General features: G+C 39.7%; 1 protein-coding gene across 1 annotated transcript in view; it reads left to right on the forward strand.

The window, feature by feature from the left end:
* The window catches only part of Nup160 (nucleoporin 160), a 59550-nt gene that overhangs the window by 16937 nt on the left and 21682 nt on the right, over nt 1-20931 (forward strand). Inside the window, exons 11-23 of the mRNA XM_041637591.1 lie at nt 544-612; nt 2583-2666; nt 2875-3045; nt 4235-4334; nt 4617-4782; nt 5498-5625; nt 6100-6260; nt 6854-6987; nt 8488-8558; nt 11030-11189; nt 11470-11539; nt 13466-13564; nt 16053-16172. Of these exons, the coding sequence (XP_041493525.1) occupies nt 544-612; nt 2583-2666; nt 2875-3045; nt 4235-4334; nt 4617-4782; nt 5498-5625; nt 6100-6260; nt 6854-6987; nt 8488-8558; nt 11030-11189; nt 11470-11539; nt 13466-13564; nt 16053-16172 (1533 nt within the window). The remainder of the gene's footprint in view (nt 1-543; nt 613-2582; nt 2667-2874; nt 3046-4234; nt 4335-4616; nt 4783-5497; nt 5626-6099; nt 6261-6853; nt 6988-8487; nt 8559-11029; nt 11190-11469; nt 11540-13465; nt 13565-16052; nt 16173-20931) is intronic.

The following is a 20931-nucleotide window of genomic DNA, read 5'->3' on the forward strand; positions in this document are numbered from 1 at the left end:
AAAACATCAGTGCACATAAAAATAAAAAGAAACAGCAGCTCATCAGAAGAAAGAACTCAGTAATGAAGGTCAATCAGGATGCTTAGAAGCAAATCTAGCTCATGAGCCTTATCAAAATAATGAGGCAGCATGGAAGTTTTCTATTATAGTCTATTTGTGTGTGAGAGTTTTCTGTTATTTACAGTACCTATGTGTGAGTCCTTTGGAAATGGACTTTTAACTGCTCTTTTACCAATGCACAGCAGCAGCAGTCTGGGTCCACCCTTGGCATTTAAGATTGACAGCTGACAACTTGTTTTTCAGTGTACCCAGTAGAGTGCTGTAAGAATGCATACCATTCAGAATAGCCTATCATTGAGACCCCAGAAGCATTGCAGTCTTTGCTAACGCTGAAAATATGTAACTGCAGTACAGCTTCTGCTCAAGTACAGTTCATCATAGTAGAGATTCACACATTGGAGTCAGTGTGACCAACTTGCTGTGTATTTTTCCCAGTGTCATCTTTTTCAGAATGATACAGCTTTTGTTTTAATGTTCTAATAGGAAATGTATTTGCGGAGCCTTTTTACACCAGGACGATTCATAAATGCAGCTTTATCTAAAGCTTTACAGGTAAGCAAGCAAATAGCTAATGTTTTAATACTTAAAACTGTTCCTGAGTATATATACATATAGTCTCTTGTAAATACTATTGTACTTTGTTTTAAAATTATTTTCACAAAATAAGACTTGTGACTGAGATGTAGGAGTAGGAAACATTTTCCCAGTAACTGAGGGAGCATGTCAAAGTCCAGATTGTGTGTCAACACAATTGCAAAAAGAAACTGGCATAAACTGCCATAATCTTCAGACTTGACAGAGATTTAAAGGTTGGTTTTTAAGTTAGTTACAATTGATTCTATGTGGTTTGTACCCTTATTTTAGTACAGTGAGTGTTCAAGTTCAGGGTTCAGAGTATAGAATACTCAAAATATTTTAGCTTCAAGCCAGGTGAATATACAGTCCCAACACAAAGGAGGATCATGAATGAGAGGCAGCCTGTCTGTATTGTATAGTGAAACTGCCTCAGAATTACATCTTATTTTTAGTCACGACTTAAAAGGTGTTTTCTATTTTTACAAAACGTGGTTTTTCCTTGTAATTTGTTGGTGTTGTTTTTGAGGAAGACTTTGAACTTCTGATCCTTCTGCCTCCACCTCCCAATAGCTAGGGTTCTATGGGTTTTAAGACAGTCTGACTGTATAGCTTAGACTAAACTCATACTCTCCATGTAGCCCAGGTTGGTCTTGAACTTTGATTGTCCTGCCTCAGTCTCTGAAGTGCTAGAATTACAGAGTGACAGTTTCCAGGCCCTTGGCTTTACTTCAGTGTAGATACATTCTCTCTGATAAAACTACACAATGATATGATCACTTCTGAATAAAATAGTCTCGTTTCTTCTCTTCACCATTTCGTCATTGTTTATAATAACTAGTTGGGCTGTTTTGCGTTTGGTTTTGTTTGGTGGATATTTTTGTTTGTTTGTTTGTTTGACTTTGTTTGGGCTTTTTTTTTTTTTTTTTGGTTGGTTAGTTTTTCGAGACAGGGTTTCTTTGTGGAGCCCTGACTATCCCACAACTGCCTGTGTAGACCAGGCTGGCCTCAAACTCGTAGATTTGCCTGCCTGTGCCTCTGAGTGCTAGGCTTTAAAGGCATGTACCACCACACCCAGCAATAATAATTAGGTGTGTGAAAATACTTCTCATAGTATATAGTATACAGTTAAGATACAAAAGCATAATTAATGCATTTATTAATTCCTGTGAGAAGAATCTTTCCTAGTAGAGTGATCACCATCATTACTAGTCAAGTTTTCTTTTTTTCTTTTTTTTTTTTTTTTTTTTTAAATATTTATTTATTTAAAGCGTATACAATGTTCTGTCTGTGTGTATGCCTGCAGGCCAGAAGAGGGCACCAGACCTCATTACAGATGGTTGTGAGCCACCATGTGGTTGCTGGGAATTGAACTCAGGACCTTTGGAAGAGCAGGCAATGCTCTTAACCACTGAGCCATCTCTCCAGCCCATTAGTCAAGTTTTCTATGTAATCTTAGGCTGTGGGTCTTTGACATCGCGTACACCTTTCTTTCCAAATAGGCAATAGTCATTTTGATTGTTTTGTTTTGGTTTTGTTTTTTGTTTTTTTTTTTGAGACAGGGTTTCTCTGTAATAGCCCTAGCTGTTCTGGGACTCACTTTGTAAAGGACTCAAACTCACAGAGATCCGCCTGCCTCTTCCTCCCAAGTGCTGGGATTAAAGGTGTGCGCCACTACTGTCAGGCTAGTTATTTTTATTTTAATTGATCTTTTTTAATGATGTACATCGTTATGATTCTTTCAAACTCATAGATTTCTAAAGATTATTCTGGATTAAACTTCAATTGCTATTCTGTTAGGAATTGTTTTTGCAATATTAGAGGGGGAGGGGGAAGAGGAGGAAACTGATATTGCTGTGCAATTGAATATTGCCTTAGTGCCTTCTAGGTGAGACTTCCTTCAATTTGGATATTGTATAGTATTCTGAAATAATTTCTTTTAACTTTAGATTTTCTGCAGGGGAACTGAGAGAAACTTGGATCTTTCATGGAGTGAACTTAAAAAAGAAATTACTTTAGCTGTTGAAAATGAGGTGAGATGTGGGTAAGGGTAGGATTAACAATGTTGTCTGTCTGATAGAACTGTCAGACTCGATCATTTTTATCATAATAGTAGAAAGATAAGGCTCAATCCTTATCATTAGAGAATTTGATATGTATTTACATATCTCGTGGGATTTAATGCATAAGAAATATTTTGTAGAGAAAACCCCAGAAAGTTAATTTTTCTTTCTTTGTCAGCTCCAAGGAAGTGTAACAGAATATGAATTCTCCCAGGATGAATTTCGTACTTTGCAACAGGAATTCTGGTGCAAGTTCTATGCCTGCTGTCTCCAGTATCAGGAAGCCCTCTCTCACCCTCTTGCTCTACATTTGAATCCTCTCACAAACATGGTGTGCCTTCTGAAGAAAGTAAGCAAACTGGAGCATTCAGAACACCTCTGCATAGTTCAATGAGTCTTCTAAATGTTACTGTGGTACATGGTGCCATTTTTAGGACTTTATGTTTTTTAATCACTTACCTAAATCTGTAATTCATTTGAACTTAATCTTCTGCATCATTATTGGTACTTTTAAATTTTTATCTTGTTTACTTTTATATTGATGGTCTTACAAATTTAAAATAACAGTTATGAAAATAATATGATGGCTCGTGCTTGTAAATCCTACCATCTAGAAGAGTAAATGGGAACACACCATAAGCTCCAGCTGAAGAAGCTGGAGTGAGACCCTGCTTCAACAACCAAACAAGATGATAATGATAACACAACAACAACAAATAGTGACAACACAACAATTTCTGTATTTTCGTCACCCATACTCATCACTTACTAGCTTCCATTTTGGTGGGTGGATTGGTTGGTTTGTTGGTAGATGGGTTGATTTTATTGGTAGGGGTTGAATCCAAGCCCATTCATGCTAACAAGCATACATAATGCCACTGAACTATATCCCAACCCCTTTGCTTCTGCTTGCTTGCTTTGCCTTTCTTTCTTTTTTTCTTTCTTTCTTTCTTTCTTTCTTTCTTTCTTTTTTCCTTCCTTCTCTCTTTCTTTTTTCTCCTCCTCTTCCTTCTTCCTCTTTATCTTCTCCCCCTTTTTTTTCCTCCTGAAACACTGATGCCTTGATATCTGTAAATATTTCAGCATATATCCCCTCTCACAAGGGGCTTGCTAGTCAGTAATTCTAGCCTAATTTATGATTTTCAGGCCAGTGAGAAGCCTGTCTCAAAGGAGATGGACTGCATTCCTGAGAATGAGAACCAAGGTTATCCTGTAGACACACACATGCACCCCAGTCAACCAAACACATACATACAAATACACAGACACACATGTAAAAATGGAAACTTAGCTTGCTCTATCATTTTGGCTTTGCTGAGACTTAGGCATGAGGCCTGCATGAATTAGGTAAGCCATCTACCACTAAGTTACATCCCCTAGTCACTTCCAATTTTTAAAAAATGACATGGAATTGTTAATAAATATTATGTACAATATGATTTGTTGTTTATATGATGCATTATAGATTATGAGTTATTTTACATGGGCTTCTTTTTGAATTATTAAAACAATAATAATTGAAGGCTTTCTACGTTCAGGGATACCTGTCTTTCCTGGCGCCATCTTCCTTAGTAGATCATTTGTATCTCCTGCCTGATGAGCACCTTTTGACAGAGGATGAGACAACCATATCGGATGGTAATAATAATTGTTCTGCCTATAGTTGATCCCCTTCCTATATGAACCTTATGTTTTATGTCAAATGGCCACAAAAAACATTAATTACCACTGTAATCTGTTTTGATGAATTTACCTCACTGAAGATACTTTAAGCTCGAGAGGCTTAAACACCTATGTTATAGAATTAGTGATGCTTCTTTTAATATTATGTTATAATATATTATAAAATATACTATACTATATTATATATATAGACTGTCATGGCTTCAGACATCAGTGTTAACATTCTCTTACTCCTAGATGCAGATGTGGCTCGGGATGTCATATGTCTTATAAAATGCCTCCGGATGATTGGAGAGTCAGTTACCATGGATATGGCAGTTTTGATGGAAACCAGTTGTTATAACTTACAGTCTCCAGAAAAGGCTGCAGAGCACATTTTGGAAGATTTGATCACTATTGATGTGTAAGGAGAATTTAGGGTAAAGTGCATTTCCTAATGGAATTTAGCAGTATTTATTATCACAGATTTTTTAATAGGTAGTCAAGTATATGAAAAATCTTAGTTTAATGTTAAAGTGATTGTTCTTGAGTCTACATAGGTCTTTCTTTTTGTGTGTGTGGTGCTGGGGAGGAACCTGCCTTGTGCATTCTAGGCAAGTGCTCTACCACTAAATTACATCACAGCACCCGTTTTATATGTTACAGGGGCAAACAAACTCAATATATACTTCTGTTACCTCAATTGAACTGGATATTCTTTTTTTGGGCTTTTTTGTTTGTTTGTTTTGATTTTTTTTTTGTTTTTTTTTTTTTTTAAGACAGGCTTTCTCTGTGTAGTTTTGGAGCCTGTCCTGAAACTCGCTCTGTAGACCAGGCTGACCCTGAACTCACAGAGATCCGCCTGTCTTTGCCTCCCGAGTGCTGGGATTAAAGGTGTGCGCCACCACCGCCCAGTTTCTTTCTCTCTCTCTCTTTTTTTTTTTTTTTTGGTTGAACTGGATATTCTAAAAATATACATTTTTCCCTTGTGTTCATTCCCCAATTGAAGGTAGTTTTATGTAGGCTCTTGATTATCTTGTGCCAGAATGACTGTCTCCACTACTTTACTGTGGGCAGCACACATATAACCTGTCTAAAATGTTATCAATAATAATAGGAATTTTCTAATTGTTGTGTAGAGAAAATGTGATGGAAGACATTTGTAGTAAGCTGCAAGAGATCAGAAACCCTGTCCATGCCATTGGACTTCTTATACGGGAAATGGATTATGAGACAGAAGTAGAGATGGAAAAGGGATTTGATCCAGGTAAACAGCAAAACAACAAGTGTGCTTTACAGAAAACAGTGATATGGGGGCTGGAGGGATGGCTTAGTGGTTAAGAGCATGTACTGTTCTAGAAGAACTGAGTTCACCTCCCAACACCCACATCGGGTAACTTGAAGCCAATTCTAGGGGATCTGAGTCTCTGGTCTGTGGACACCTGCACTCATGTGCACATACCCACATAGAGATAGACACACATATGCATAGTTTTAAAAATAGTAATAATAAAACTTTAAATGATATATTAATTTCATTTTTCTTTTTTAATTGTATTTTACATTTATTTTGTATATGTGCATGCAAACGTATGCCCTGGTGCACATGCAGAGGTCAGAAGACAGAACTTGTGGGCAGTCAGCTTTTTCCTGCTACGTGGGTCCCTGGGAATGAACTCAGCAGATTTCTCTACCTGTTGAGCTATCTTACCACCCTTTAACTCCACTTTTTATGTTTCAGCTCAGCCTTTGAATGTTCGAATGAATCTCTACCAGCTCTGTGGTAGTAGCACAGCAGGCTATATTGTGTGCAGAGGTGTGTATAAAATTGCCAACACTCGTTTCCTGATCTGTCGAGACCTATTGATCTTACAGCAGCTTTTAACAAGACTAGGAGATGCAGTAAGTACTACTTGTGGAAAAACTTGTAAACTGTCAAACCTAGGAGAGCTGGAGACTTCTCTATATTCAGTGCTTTCTACTCTGGGTGTGTTGAAGGAGCTGCGGGCCACGTTCCTGCCACCTGGCTCCCAGCCACCGGCTAGCTTTACCCAAAATAACTATATTCATATAAACACTGCTTGGCTCTACAGACACCAGGTGACAGGCTGTGAAGAGAAGCCTATTGCCAAAAAAGCCAAAAGGAAAAGAATGAAACTGGCTTGCTATTCAGTATATTTGTCTGTTTTGACTATTACTGTTCAGTATATTTGTCTGTTTTGACTATTACTGTTCAGTATATCTGTCTGTTTTGACTATTACTGGTCAGTATATTTGTCTGTTTTGACTCTTACTGTTCAGTATATTTGTCTGTTTTGACTCTTACTGTTCAGTATATCTGTCTGTTTTGACTATTACTGGTCAGCGCAGTGCTTTGCCAGCTGCTGCCCAACAGTGCAGCGTGTGACTCCCTTCACAGCGCTGCTCCTGTAACTGCACTCTATTCACCTTTCCTGAGCTCAGGACCTACCCTCCTAACAGCTTTTCTGTTCTAGGTGATCTTGGGAGCTGGTCAGCTCTTTCAGGCTCAGCAAGACTTGCTGCATCGCACAGCTCCCCTGCTCTTGTCCTACTACCTCATTAAGTGGGCAAGTCAGTGCTTGGCAACTGATGTTCCAGTTGACACACTGTGAGTGGCGTTATCTTTTATTTCATTGTATTTTAGAATAAAGACATGTTTAAAATAGGTTGAGGGGCTTGTTTGTTTGCTGTGGTGCTGGGAATTGAACTACAGGACTTTTTAAAGCATTTATTGCAGAAACAATTTGTCTTTAAGAATCAGAAGCTGGCCGGGTGGTGGTGGCGCACACCTTTAATCCCAGCACTCGGGAAGCAGAGGCAGGCGGATCTCTGTGAGTTCGAGGCCAGCCTGGTCTAGAAGAGCTAGTTCCAGGACAGGAACCAAAAGCTACGGAGAAACCCTGTCTTGAAAATCAAAAAAAAAAAAAAAAAGAATCAGAAGCTGAGGCTGGAGAGATGGCTGAGTGGTTAAGAACATCAGCTGCTCTTCAGAGGACAGGGGTTCAATGCCCAGCACCCACATGGCAGATCACTACTGTCTATAATTAACATTTTTATATACTCCAATTTTTAATAGTTGAGGGTAATTTTTCAGAAAGTAATGTTATTTTTATATATATATGCGTATATATGTATATACTTATGCATACATACACTCACTAACTTTAGTACGTATGCATACATACACTGTATAATATGGAGAAAAGTTTTATTGATGGCAAAATAAGGTGAAACAGGAAGAGTTAAACCACACACAAAGTGGTTGTTGGAATTGGACTGAACTTTATATGCAAAGAAAGAAAAATCCATCCAAAAGCACAGATGAGAAAAAAAAAAAAAAAGAAGAAAAAAAAATCCAAAAGCACAGATGAGAAAAAAAAAAAAAAAAGAAGAAAAATCCAGTGGTTACAGTGTTTTCCTGTTCCTTTCCCTGTTGCTCTGATAAAACAGCTGACAAACATGTTGAAGGGTGAAGGCCTCTATGGCTGCGGGTGCGTGTAGCAGCTGGTCACATGCATTTAGGAAGCAGAGCAGAGCACAGTGAACATGCATTAGTACCCTTTCTCCACGACATACAGTCTAGGACTCGCTGCCTAGGGAATGGTCTTCCCGCATCAACTACATATTCCAGAAAATCCCTCAAGACATTCTCTGGGGATCGCATAGATGATCCTTCACGGGTATGCTTGAGTGCTTGCCTCCCAGATGACTAGATTTCTGCCAAGTTGACAGTTAATACTGCCGTTAGTCTATGAGCTTTGAACAAAGGACTACTCTTTGAACAGTCCTTAAATAATATATTTTTAAGCTTTTAGTGGATGTTTTTTTTTGGTCTTGGTGGGTTTTTTGTTTTTATTTTTTGTTTGTTTTTGTTTTTTTGGTTTGGTTTTTGGAGACAGGGTTTCTCTGTGTCCTACCTGTCCTGGAACTAGCTCTTGTAGACCAGGCTGGCCTCAAACTCACAGAGATCTGCCTGCCTCTGCCTCCTGAGTATGGGGATTTAAGGTGTGTGCCACTACCACTTGACTATTAATTTAATCAGCAATGTAAAATAAATGTAGAGATATAATGTTTAACAGTATTTATTAGTTTTTCTCTTTTCTCATAGGGAATCTAATCTGCAACATTTGTCAGTACTGAAATTAACTGATTCTGGTGCCTTAATGGCAAATAAATTGGGTAAGGAGTAGACTATATATTTACTTTTAATTTGGGTGTTTATTGTACATTTTTAAAATGTTCTTTTGTTGTAGAAATGGACTTGTTCTTTGCTTTTTTTTCTCTTTTTTTCTAATTTTTCTCTCTTTATTTATTGATATTTATTGAGCTCTACATTTTTCTCTGCTTCCTTCCCTACCTCTCTCTTCCCCCTTCAATCCTCCCCACAAGGTCCCCATGCTCCCAATTTACTCAGGAGATCTTGTCTTTTTATACTTTCTACTTCCCATGTAGATTAGATCTATGTAAGTCTCTCTTAGTATCCTCATTGTTGTCTAAGTTCTCTGGGATTGTGGTTTGTAGGCTGGCTTTCTTTGCTTTATGTTTAAAAACCACCTATGAGTGAGTACATGTGATAATTGTCTCTCTGTGTCTGGGTTACCTCAGTCAAAATGTTTTCTAGCTCCATCCATTTTCCTGCAAAATTCAAGATTTCATTATTTTTTTTCTCCTGTGTAGTACTTCATTGTGTAAGTGTAGCACATTTTTCTTATCCATTCTTTGATCAAGGGGCATTTAGGTTGTTTACAGGTTCTGGCTGTGACAAACAAAGCTGCTATGAACATAGTTGAACACTATGTCCTTGTGGCATGATTGAGCATCCTTTGAATATATACCCAAAAGTGTTATTACTGGGTCTTGAGGAAGGCTGTTTCCTAATTTTCTTTGAAATCACCACACTGACATCCAAAGGGTTTGTACCAGCTTGCATTCCCACCAGCAATGCAGAAGTGTTCCCTTTTCCTCACAACCTCTCCAGCATAAGTTGTCATGAGTGTTTTTGAGCTTGGCCATTCTTACAGGTGTAAGATGAAATCTCAAGAGTTGTTTTGATTTGCATTTCTCTGATGACTAAGGATGTTGAACATTTCCTTAAGTGTCTTTCAGTCATTTTAGATTCCTCTGTTGAGAGTTCTCTGTTTAGGTCTGTACTCCATTTTTTTTTTATTGGATTATGTGATCTTTTGGTATCCAATTTCTTGAGTTCTTTGTATATTTTGGAGCTCAGACCTCTGTCTGATGTGGGGTCAGTGAAGATCTTTTCCCATTCTGTAGGCTGTCATTTTGTCATGTTGACCATGTCCTTTGCTTTACAGAAGCTTTTCAGTTTCAGAAGATCCCATTTATTAATTGTTTCTCTCAGTGTCTGTGCTGCTGGGGTTATATTTAAGAAGTGGTCTCCTGTGCCAATGCATTCAAATGTACTTCCCACTTTCTCTTCTATGAGTTTCAGTGTGGCTGGCTTTATATTGAGGTCTTTGATCCATTTGGACTTGAGTTTTGTGCATGGTGATAGATAAGGGTCTATTTTCATTCTTCTACATGTTGATATCCAATTATGCCAGCACCACTTGTTAAATATGCTTTCCATTTGATATTGTTTGCTTCTTCATCAAATATCAGGTGTCGGAAGGTGTGTGGGTTGATATCCAGGACTTCTATTCGGTTCCATTGGTCCTCCTGTCTGTTCCTATGCCAATACCGGGCTGTTTTCAGTACTGTAGCTTTGTAGTAGAGTTTGAAGTCAGGGATTGTGATGCCTCCAAAAGTTCTTTTATTGTACAGGATTGTTTTGCCTATCCTGGGTTTTTTGCTTTTCTAAGTGTAGTTGATTACCGTTCTTTCGAGGTCTTTGAAGAATTTTGCTGGGAATTTGCTGGGCTGTTCTTTGCTTTTATGCATGAGCAACTTGTAGCCTGTGGTTATGGCACGGCATCTAGTGGTCTCAGACCAGATGTAAATGAGGGCCTTTGTAAGCTGTGTGTGTGGCACAAACACTATTAGGGAGATAGCAAGAGAAACCGTGCTGAGAATCATGCTCTTGCCTTTAGTGTTTTTTTTCTTTTCTTTTGTTTTTTATGGTTTTTGGTTTTTCAGGACAGAGTTTCTCTTTGTAGCCCGGCTGCCCTGGAACTCACTCTAGTCTGAACTCAGAAATCCACCTGCCTCTGCCTCCCTAGTGCTTGGATTATAGATGTGCACTACCACCGCTGGCGCCTTTAGTATTTCTTTTATTGCTGTTTTGTCCGTTGTGTTTTGATACTCCAATGATTAATTCAACAAAATCATCTTAAAATTTTCCTGAGTTCTAAATTTACTAAGTGGTTTTGTAATCTCAATCAACAATATTTAAGGCTCTCCCTCATGCTTCAGTACTGTTGTAGAGGGTTTGTTTGCGCTAAAATATGGGCTATTTGGGACTATATTTTAAAAGGTTTCTAGACAAATTGCTTAACTATAGTGAGATCATGAAATTCCTTACATGGCTTTTCCATTGCATTTGTGCAGCGTGACACAGTTTGCAAGCTGCTGTTACTGAAATTGCATTGCTTGTTTTAAAATGATCACTGCCCTTTGTTGCTGGCATAAAATGAATTAATATGATCTTGATTAAAAGTTGATATTATAATTACAAGTCTTTTTTTTTTAAGTGTCCAGTCCTCAGACAATTATGGAGTTATTCTTCCACGAAGTTGCAAGAAAACATATTATATCTCATCTCTTCTCTCAACCAAAAGCCCCTTTGAGTCAAACTGGATTGAACTGGCCTGAAATGATTACTGCAATTACCAGTTATTTGTTGCAGCTTTTGTATCCTTTTGCTTGAAAGCCAGGTGACAAGTCTAAATTGTCCCTACAGCATTTATTCTGCCCACATAATAACATTTTCTTCTCTTTCTCGGTGCTGGGGATCAAATCCAGGGCAGCACATCCTAGACAAGTGTTTTAAGACATAGCATACCTCAAGCCCTAGGGCTTTTCTAGTTTTTCATTTTAAACTATTTCATTGACTCTTCTGAGTTTGATGCCCATTAATATGTATATTTTGAGTTTCACTCAAACAAGGGGAATTCCTTAATACAGTGATTAGATGGCCTAGCAATCCTGGTTGTCTCTTTCTAGAATGTTTGATGGGAAATTGCCAGTATGTACAATTGCAGGTGAGTTTTGTTGAAGATTTCTTACCATTCTTAAAAAGTAGGTCATTGATAGATTATAGATTATTTATCTGTGAATGTTAACTGCATTTTAATTATACTGATAGCAAGAACTACAAAAATTAACTTTGATTATGCCAAGACATGTTCCAGTGGTCGTGAATTCATATTCTCTCTCTCTCACTCACTACTTTGCGTATGTTAAGAAAGCACTCTACTTCAGAGCCTAGGGGCACATCACTTTAATCCCAGCACTAGGAGGCAGAGGCAGGTGAATCTCTGTGAGTTTGAGGCCAGCCTGAACTACATAGTGACTTGCAGACCACCCAGAGCTACAAAGTGAGACCTTATCTCAAAAGCAAGCGAAGAAAAAGAAAAGCTCTGCCACTGAGCTATATCCGTGGACTCTAGGAGAATGACTAAAGCAAACAGAATCCCCGTGGGAGTCAGGATTTAGCCTGGCCCGAAGATAACATAGAAGTCACTTAGGCTGTTATAAAGTACAAATGACATCTCTCACAAGGATGAGTTTTATGGCCTAGAAGTAATGAATAAGGTTTTAAGGGGAAAGGGTCTAGGATAATAAAACATAAATTCTGGAAGATACAGGGTAGCTCATCAGACAGAATAAGATCACGAGGTTATTAAACTACATCCATTCCCAGCATTCCAGGAAGAACAGATAAACATCTAGTCCACTGAAGAGATGAGATTTGCATTTAACTTTTCTTGCTTCTCCAGTGCTTATCTTTGTGCACAAGGCCTTTTATGCCCTCTACATCCCTGCACGTCTCTATAGCATGTGCTTGTCTGATGCTCGTGGACATCAGAAGGCATTGAACCTCCCTCAAACTAGAGTTAACAGATGGTTGTTGAACTACCATGGGGGTGGTTGGAACTGAACACAGGTCCTCTACAAGAGCAGTAGGTGTTCTTAACCATTGAGCCATGTCTCTGGTCATTTTGGTTTTAATTCTTTTCTGTAAACAGTAGTTCACAGAGCCATAGCCATGTACCCTAAGTCTCCTTACTTTTCTGAACTACTCAGAAAAATATGCTTTTGCCCCTAAATCTTCAAAGCATGTTTCCCTAACATTTGGACATCACTTTTTCTCCAAAGCTTTCCTCCTTCCATAGTTGGCCTCCGTGCCAGCTTACCTCAGACAGCATGGCTTTCTCTTTGTCTTTCCATGTTCCTCCTCTAGGCAGCTGCCTGCCCCAGAATTTTTCTTTTAAACCAAAACAAAATTATCTTCAAATCCAAAAAGAAAACTTTTCAATTCTTACTAGGTTCTCTTTATAATGAAACAAACTATTTACATATAAATCCTTTATTGTACTGTACTCACGGAATGAGAGAGCACCAAAAATTGTGAGATTACTTAGACATGAAGTGTATGAAATTACTACTGTGTTTCTGGACTCGGCCAGAAGTTGGAGTGAGGGGAGTCCCACTGTGGTGCCCAGGCAGCTCTCATACTCTTTTGCTTTTTCAAGACAGGGTTTCTCTGTGTAATGGCCTTAGCTGTCCTAGAACTAGCTCTTGCAGACCAGGCTGACTTGAACTCACAGAGATCCATTTGCCTCGGCCTCCCAAGTGCTAGGATTAAAGCCATGCACCACCACCACCCAGCTTGGCCTCGTACTCTTGACTGCAAGTGATCTTCCTGTCCCTGACTTGGATTAGTTGTGATTATAGGCATGTGTCACTACCCCATGGTGTCTAGCTTTATATAAAAAGTAATAATTGGATTCATTTTTAATCTCTGGGTATTTCAGAAATAAAGCCTTCTACTGAGCACTCGTTTTCCTCTGAAGAAGTTAGAACTGACAGTTCTTAAGTGCTAACTCTGAAGAAGTTAGAACTGACAGTTCTTAAGTGCTGCTTATTTTCTGAGCAGAAAGTTCTTTTATTTTTATACCTTTTAGGATTATATTCAGCTGTTGAATCCCTGGTGTCAAGTCAATGTTGGATCCTGTCGATTTATGCTGGGACGGTGTTACCTGGTTACAGGAGAAGTGCAGAAGGTAAACGACATTGGAGTGGTGAACAGACTGGTGCAAGGAGGACACCTGACTTCCATCTGACTGTGGTACAGGAGGCACAGAGTCTTGTAGGAATGTTAAAGAACACGATTTGTGTGTCAGGATTGGCCAGGATTTGTACTTTGTTAATTAGTGCAGGGAAGTAAGAAGAAAGCATTAAAATTTGTCTGCCCCAGTGCAGATGTCTTTAGGAATTAGTGATGCATTTTTTTTTTTTCTACGTAAAAGTTCTTTATTGTAGAAGGGTCAGGAGTTTTTATGGGGTTAGGGAAATAAAGCTGCCATAGGAAGCAGGAACATTTCTTGGCTGGTTCTTTTGAAACTGGCGTTTTGTGATTGGCTAGGAGTGCGCGTCATTAGTTACTTTGCTTTTGAGTCTCCGACAGGTTATTTTGGCCAATTTTGCTTATTCATTGGGAGTGTGCATGCTGTGGCTTGTGCTTGTATTGCCCTGCCTCAGAGGTGCACACAGAGGTCTGAGGTACCAGCTCCCCCTGGACCTGGAGTTATAGCACAGACGTACATGCAGGCAAATTATCCATACATAATAAAGTTTAAGGAAAGCTTGACCTAGTGAACAATCATGTACCTGTCACATTCTGTAGTTGGTAACATGCTGCTCTCGTTGCCTTATTACTAATTTATCAGATAAAAACATAAAGATATATTTTTTGAAAGTTTTTAAAAACCCAAATAGACATCTAATTAAAGTTTACATGTATGTGTGAGATACTAGCAATCAAATTCAGAGTCTGACATGCTAGCCCAGTTTCACTGAGCTATGACCAATTCCACCTTTGTTTGTTAATAATAGGAATTTATTCTCTCAAAATAGAAGATGAAGGTATTGAGAGAATTGGCTTAATTCTGATGATATCCCCCCTTTTTTTCTTTTCTTTTTTTTCTTTAATGACTTATTTATATTTACTTTATGTGCAATGGTATTCCACCTATATGTATGTGTGTATGGCTGGAGCCTCTGGAAGAGCAGACAGTAATCCTAACTGCTGGGTCTTCAGTGTTTATTTGGTTTTTTCAAGACAGGGTTTCTCCGTGTAGCCCTGACTGTCCTAGAACTAGTTCTGTAGACCAGGTTGGCCTCAAACTCACAGAGATCCACCTGCCTCTGCCTCTCAAGTGCTGGAATTAAAGGTGTGCACCACCACATTTGGGTTTGAGGTTGGCTTTGAACTTGCTGTCCTGGTGCTTTAGCATCCCAGTGTTGGAATTGCAGGCATCTTCTCTATTACGTGTCTCGCATGTCTACATTTGTTGTAAGACAGGGTTTCCCTATGTAGCTATGACTAGCCTAGAATGCACCGTGTAGACCAGACTGACCTTAAACTCACAGCACGTCCCTGCCTCTGCTTCCTGAGTGCTGGAAGTATGAGCCACCCTGCCTGACACCTATTTGCTTTTTTGTTTGGTTTGTGGTTTTTGAGACAGGATCTCACCCCAGCTGACCTTGAACTCACTATTATAGATCAGGCTAGCCAGGAACTCACAAAAATCCACCTACACCTACCTCTACCTCCTGAGTGCGAAACTTGTTACCACATCTGGCGACAAATGTTTGCTTTGTAATTTAAGGTGCTGGAGGGATGGTTAAGAATACTTGTTGCCATTGTAAAGGAGCCAAGTTAAATTCCCAGGCTGTGCACGTGGCTCATGATCAGTGTAACTCCAATTCCAGGGCATCTGACATCCCTTTCTAACGCACACAAGTGACATACATACGTGCAGGCAAAATATAAATCTTTATATAATATTGACATTTTAAAAAGTGAGAGAGGGAAAGGCAAGATGGCTTATTAGTGGTAAGAACACTTGCTGCCAATCCTGAACCTGAGTTCAGTCCCCGGAGCCCACATAGTGGGAGGAAAAACCATTTCCTGAAAGTTCTCTCTGACCTCTGTGTGTGTGCTGTGGCACATGTGCACACAAAGTAGATGGGGAAAATGGGAAAATTTTAAGAAATATATGAAATGATTTCTCAAAATTTAGGTTTGGCAGCCAGGGATAGTAATGCATACCTTTAATCCCAACACTTGGAAGGCACAGGTAGGCAAATCTCTTGAGTTTGAGACCAGCCTGGTTTACATAATGAGTTCCAATACCTCTTGGGCTACAGATAGAGACCCTGTCTCAAGAAAACAAAAACAAAAAAAATAGACAAAGAACATTTAGATTTGACGGAAAATGTGAATGTACTATAGGCTTTTTTAAGGAATTTTGTTTCTGTTTTAGCTTTTTCTAGTACATGTGCCCTGATCTATAGCAACTAGAATTGGAATAAACTTTTTGTTTGTTGAAACAGGGTCTCATTATGTACCCCAAGCTGACTTCACCTGAAAAGATATTTCTGCCCCTGCCTCAAGACTGTTGAGGTTAGAGATGTGTCCCACTATGCCTAACCTTTGAACAATCTCTTGTAAGCCACTTTGTGTTTTTTTATCCTTTATCTCTTCAGGCTCTGGAATGTTTCTGTCAGGCAGCATCTGAAGTAGGCAAAGAAGAATTCTTAGATCGCTTGATCCGCTCAGAGGATGGGGAGATTGTGTCAACTCCCAAGCTGCAGTATTATACTAAGGTAGAGTGTCATGGTCTGGTTCTTCTCAGATTGCTCTGTACAGAATACAGCTGAAATGTGTTGTCTCATTATTCCGTTGTTCCTAGAACGTTCAAGTGAAAACAGAAGCAGACTCGTGGAGAAACCGTGGGTTTCTCTCCTGGAAAGAACCATTGTGTTTGGCAGCATAGGTTTTAACTGGTGCTCTGTTGGTCCGCTTGTCACTCAGTCCGACGGTAGGCATCTTGGAAGAGTCAAGTATCCGAGCTACGGGTGGGGTAGGGTAGTGGCACCTTCTCCTGTTATTGTTTAGTAGGTTGTGTCTACATGACCAAATAGATTTAGCCATGTTCTTGCTTCATGTGAAGAAAACTGTTCTTCACGTGTGTTTTTTATTTATTTGTTTTGTTTTGTTTTTTGTTTGTTTTTTTTTTTTTTTTTTTTTTTTGATTTTTCGAGACAGGGTTTCTCCGTAGCTTTTTGGTTCCTGTCCTGGAACTAGCTCTTGTAGACCAGGCTGGCCTCGAACTGCCTCACAGAGATCCGCCTGCCTCTGCCTCCTGAGTGCTGGGATTAAAGGCGTGCATCACCGCCTGGCTCACATGTGTTTTTTAAAAATTTACTTCAAATGCTGTGAGTGGCGGCATGCACCTGAAGTTCATGGGAATCTGAGACAGGGGAGTCACTTGGGGATAAACATTCAGCACATGCTTGGAAAATATGAGATTCTATCTCGTTAAAAAAAAACAAAAAGTGGGGATGGTGGGGATGTAACTTAGTAGCAGATCCTTTGTCTAGTGTGTAAGTTCCTAAGTGTGAATGCCAGGAGGGAAAAAATACCATGTGAGCACATAAGGTCCAGGTTAAAGACAATATATTAACTGTGAAAGTACAAACATGAGGGAAAGATAAAACTAGCATTTCTACCCTTGATCTTCATCAACTCCATCACAACTGTAGCAGTCTGTAACCACGTCTGTTACGTCGTCCAGAAACAATGGGACTTAATTTTAAACCAAGTAACCCTGGAACCAGCGGTCCCACTTCAAAATAGTACACAATCACAGAGGAATGTAGATTTGTCAAAACTACTTTAGAAAATTTATTATCTATAGACATTTCAATAATAAATATATATTGAAAGATGTAGTTATTTAATGAAAGATTTAAAATTATTTTTTAAGCATTAATACTCATAGAAGTAATAGGTGTGGTATATGTATAGGTGTGCTCACCCTTGAAGGGCAAAGGTCAACTTTATATATCTTTTCAGTATCACATTCCATCTTTATTTTATTTTAGATTTTCTTTTAAATCATGCCTGGATGTTAGGTGCACCCTGTGCTGAGTGCCCAGTGCCTGCAGAGCTCTGAAGAGGGTATTAGATCCTCCGGAACTGGCATTATGGTTGGTTGTGAGCCACCATGTCAGTGCTGAAAATCAAACTCCCATCTACAGGAGCGGCAACAAAATGCTCGTAGCCACTGAGTTGTTTCCCCGTCTCCATCTCTTCTTCCTTTTTTTTTTTTTCTTTTTGGTTTTTTTGTTGTTGTTGTTTTGTTTTGTGGGGGTTTTTTTTGGTTTTTGTTTGTTTGTTTTATTTTGTGGGGTTTTTTTTGTTTTTGTTTTTGTTTTTGAGACAGGGTTTCTCTGTGTAACAGCCCTAGCTGTCCTGGAACTAGCTCTTGTAGATCATGCTGGCCTCGAACTCACAGAGATCCACCTGCCTCTGCCTCCCAAGTGCTGGGACAAAATTTAGGCGTGTGCCACCACCGCCTGGCTATCTCTTCTTAATATGGAGATTTGTTTTTATTTATGTGTCTATGTGTGTGACAGTGTATCACGTATGTGGGTAAAGGCTAGAAAAGGAAGTGTTTCCCTGCTGCTGCAGTTAGAAGTTCTAGAAGAGCAGGAAGCTCTCTTAACCTCTAAGCCATATCTCCAGTTCCTCCACCTTATTTTTGATCTCTCACTGAACCTAGATCCGGCCATCTTGGCTTGATTGGCTGGCCATTAGACTTCCTCTCCCACCAGTATCCACCACTGGACTTGCTGTTATGTACTGCCATGCCCTCCCTACCTTTTATATGAGTGTTGGGGATCCAGATTCAGGTTCTCATACTTGAACATCAACTGCTTTATTGGTGAGTGAGTCATCTCCCCAGCCCTCTATGATCTGGCTGAGATACTCATGTGAGGTCATGTGTAGGATTTTCCATTTAAAGTGACACTGATACTCATCTGCTGTGCAGTGCGTGGACAAGGGAAAGAATTACACTTACATACACACACACACACACACACACACACACACACACATACATGCTGTGGCAGGTGGGAGAGGTGGTCCTGCCCCTCACAGGCTGCAACAGTTTAGTTTTGGGGGCTTAGTCTTATTCTTAGTTATAAACATCCAGCCTTAACTCGGCTTGTTTATTGCCTGCTTTCCTTAACCTGTATTATCCTGTCTACTTTGTGTCTCTGGGTTTTTTCCATTCTCTTACTTCTGTAACTCTTACTCTTACTCTGTGGATTGTGTAGCTGGGTTGTTGTAATTGGAGCGGTGGGCTATGTTCCTGGCGCCCGGCCGCCTACACGGCTGGCTTTATACCCGAAATAATTACACGGAAATTGTATTCTTTTAAACACTGCTTGGCCCATTAACTCTAGCCCTTACAGGCTAATTCTCATATCCCGATCAACCCATCTCTAATAATCTGTGTAGCATCAGTCTTACCGGGAAAGATTCAGCATGTCTGACCTGGCAGCTTGCTTCATGGTATCTGCCCGGGAGAGGGGAACATAGCCTCTGAGCTCACTTCCTCTTCCTCCCAGCATTCTGTTCTGTTTACTCCACCCACCTATGTTTTAACTGTCCCTGTCCCTTACTGCCTACTGCATTGGGTGAGCAAGCCAGGGCAGTGCTGGGGAGCTCATCCTGGTGTTGAGGAGAAGGAGAGCTGCCCAACTGACCAACCTAGCTCCCATGCAGGCCCAGAACCCCATATCCCCCAAACTGTGAGCTGCTGGAGCACATGAAAGGGCCAGTTCTGCAGATCCAAAGCTACGAGATCTATCCAGGAGGAGTCCCGGAGAGGGCCCAATATCGACGATATAGCAGAAGCTGGGAGGCCTCAAGCCAGACCAATGACTCATTGCAGTGGACATCTGCAAATAAAGATATATAGGCTAGAGGACTTACTGTGCGACTCACTGTGTCACACTGCGGCTTCCACGGTGGTACTTTTTTTTCCTGTCTTTTAAGTTTTATTTTGGGGGTGGAGATCAAAGGACATAGAGTGAATACCAAGGGATGGGGAGATGAATGGGATCAGGATGCAGGATGTGAAATCCATAAAGTATCAATAAAAAGTAGGTGGGGGAGAAAATTTTGAATTTCAGATTTTTGTTTAGGGGTGATCAACCTGTAGTAAAATTGTAGTTATTCTTTCAAAATCACTTCCTTGATTTTTGAGTGGGAAAGAGACTAGGGGTGTGTGTGTGTGAGTGAGTGAGTCTAGCAAGCAAAACTAATCTGTAACTGTCATTGTGTGTGTGTGGTGATGTTACTAAATATTTGATAGAAGCAAAGCAGATCAAGGGGATAGATGAAATGTTACCTTGTTATTAAACTATCCTGGAAACTGTAGTGGTAAAACCTGTAGTTTCGATGTGGGAAGGGGATAGATGAAATGTTACCTTGTTATTAAACTATCTTGGAAACTGTAGTGGTAAAATCTGTAGTTTCGATGTGGGAATTGGAATACCAAGACTGAGTAAACTTGGACATGTTATCCTTTACTGATAAGTCTGTAAAGTCTTCTTCCATCTGCTGTGAGAGCACCATAGAGGCTTCTGTAATCAGTGTGATTTTTGTACTCTCAGCTTACTGGGTGCAAATGTAAGGACACAGACATTTCCATGTCTTTGGGAACTTTTCATTACTTCATCACACCTGTCCATAGGGAAAGAACAAATGTTCCTGCCTATGGTCTCAGTGTTTGGGAGACTAAGACCTAAGGATTACTTGAGTTCAGGAGTCCCATTAACTCTGGTAATATAATAAAGCCCTGTCTATTAAATAAATAAGTAAATAAATAAATAAATAAATAAATAAGGTGGCCAAAAGCCCTGTATGACCTACTGTTCATTAGTAGTGGTTCTTTAGAAGTTCTGTAGAGAATGTTTGAATTATCTCTTAAATTTCACCTGTTCCAGCCTAACAGTAGCAAGCAGAATTAATCTATAGCTAGGGCCTATTGTGGTTGTAGTAGCATTTTCTGGTAAAACAAATGAATTTTATGCTGAGCTGTGGTTGGATGGGTTGGTTAGTTGACTGGTTGGGTTTTGGTGTAGCATCTCCTATAGCCCAGACTGGCTGAACTTACTCTCGCTCTTCCTCTTACCTTCACTTCCCAAATCCAGGATTACAGATATGCACTATAATGCCCTGCACAGCTGAAAATTCTTAAATATTATCCAAATTATTCTGTCCATCTTGGCACCTCGCCCTGTGATGCTAGTTAACTGAACAGGCCCTCATGTTAACCCACTGTCTCTCTCCACGAGGTCTCTGCCGCGGAGCCACACTTCAGTTCCTTTGTCAGCACAACTCATTTCTCGTGATCTCACCTAATTATCTTTTCTGGGTAACTTAGAACCATTAGAGTTCTGCTGTCAGGTGAATTTTTTTAATCTGTATGCTTCTGTGTATGTGAATTCCAGTGCCCAAGGAGGCTGGGGATCTCCCCAGAGCTAAAGTTATAGACAGATGTGTGCT

This window comes from Microtus oregoni, unplaced genomic scaffold (assembly GCF_018167655.1).
Source record: "Microtus oregoni isolate MIOR12 unplaced genomic scaffold, Mior012 000053F_ref0000044, whole genome shotgun sequence".
Taxonomy (NCBI): Eukaryota; Metazoa; Chordata; class Mammalia; order Rodentia; family Cricetidae; genus Microtus; species Microtus oregoni.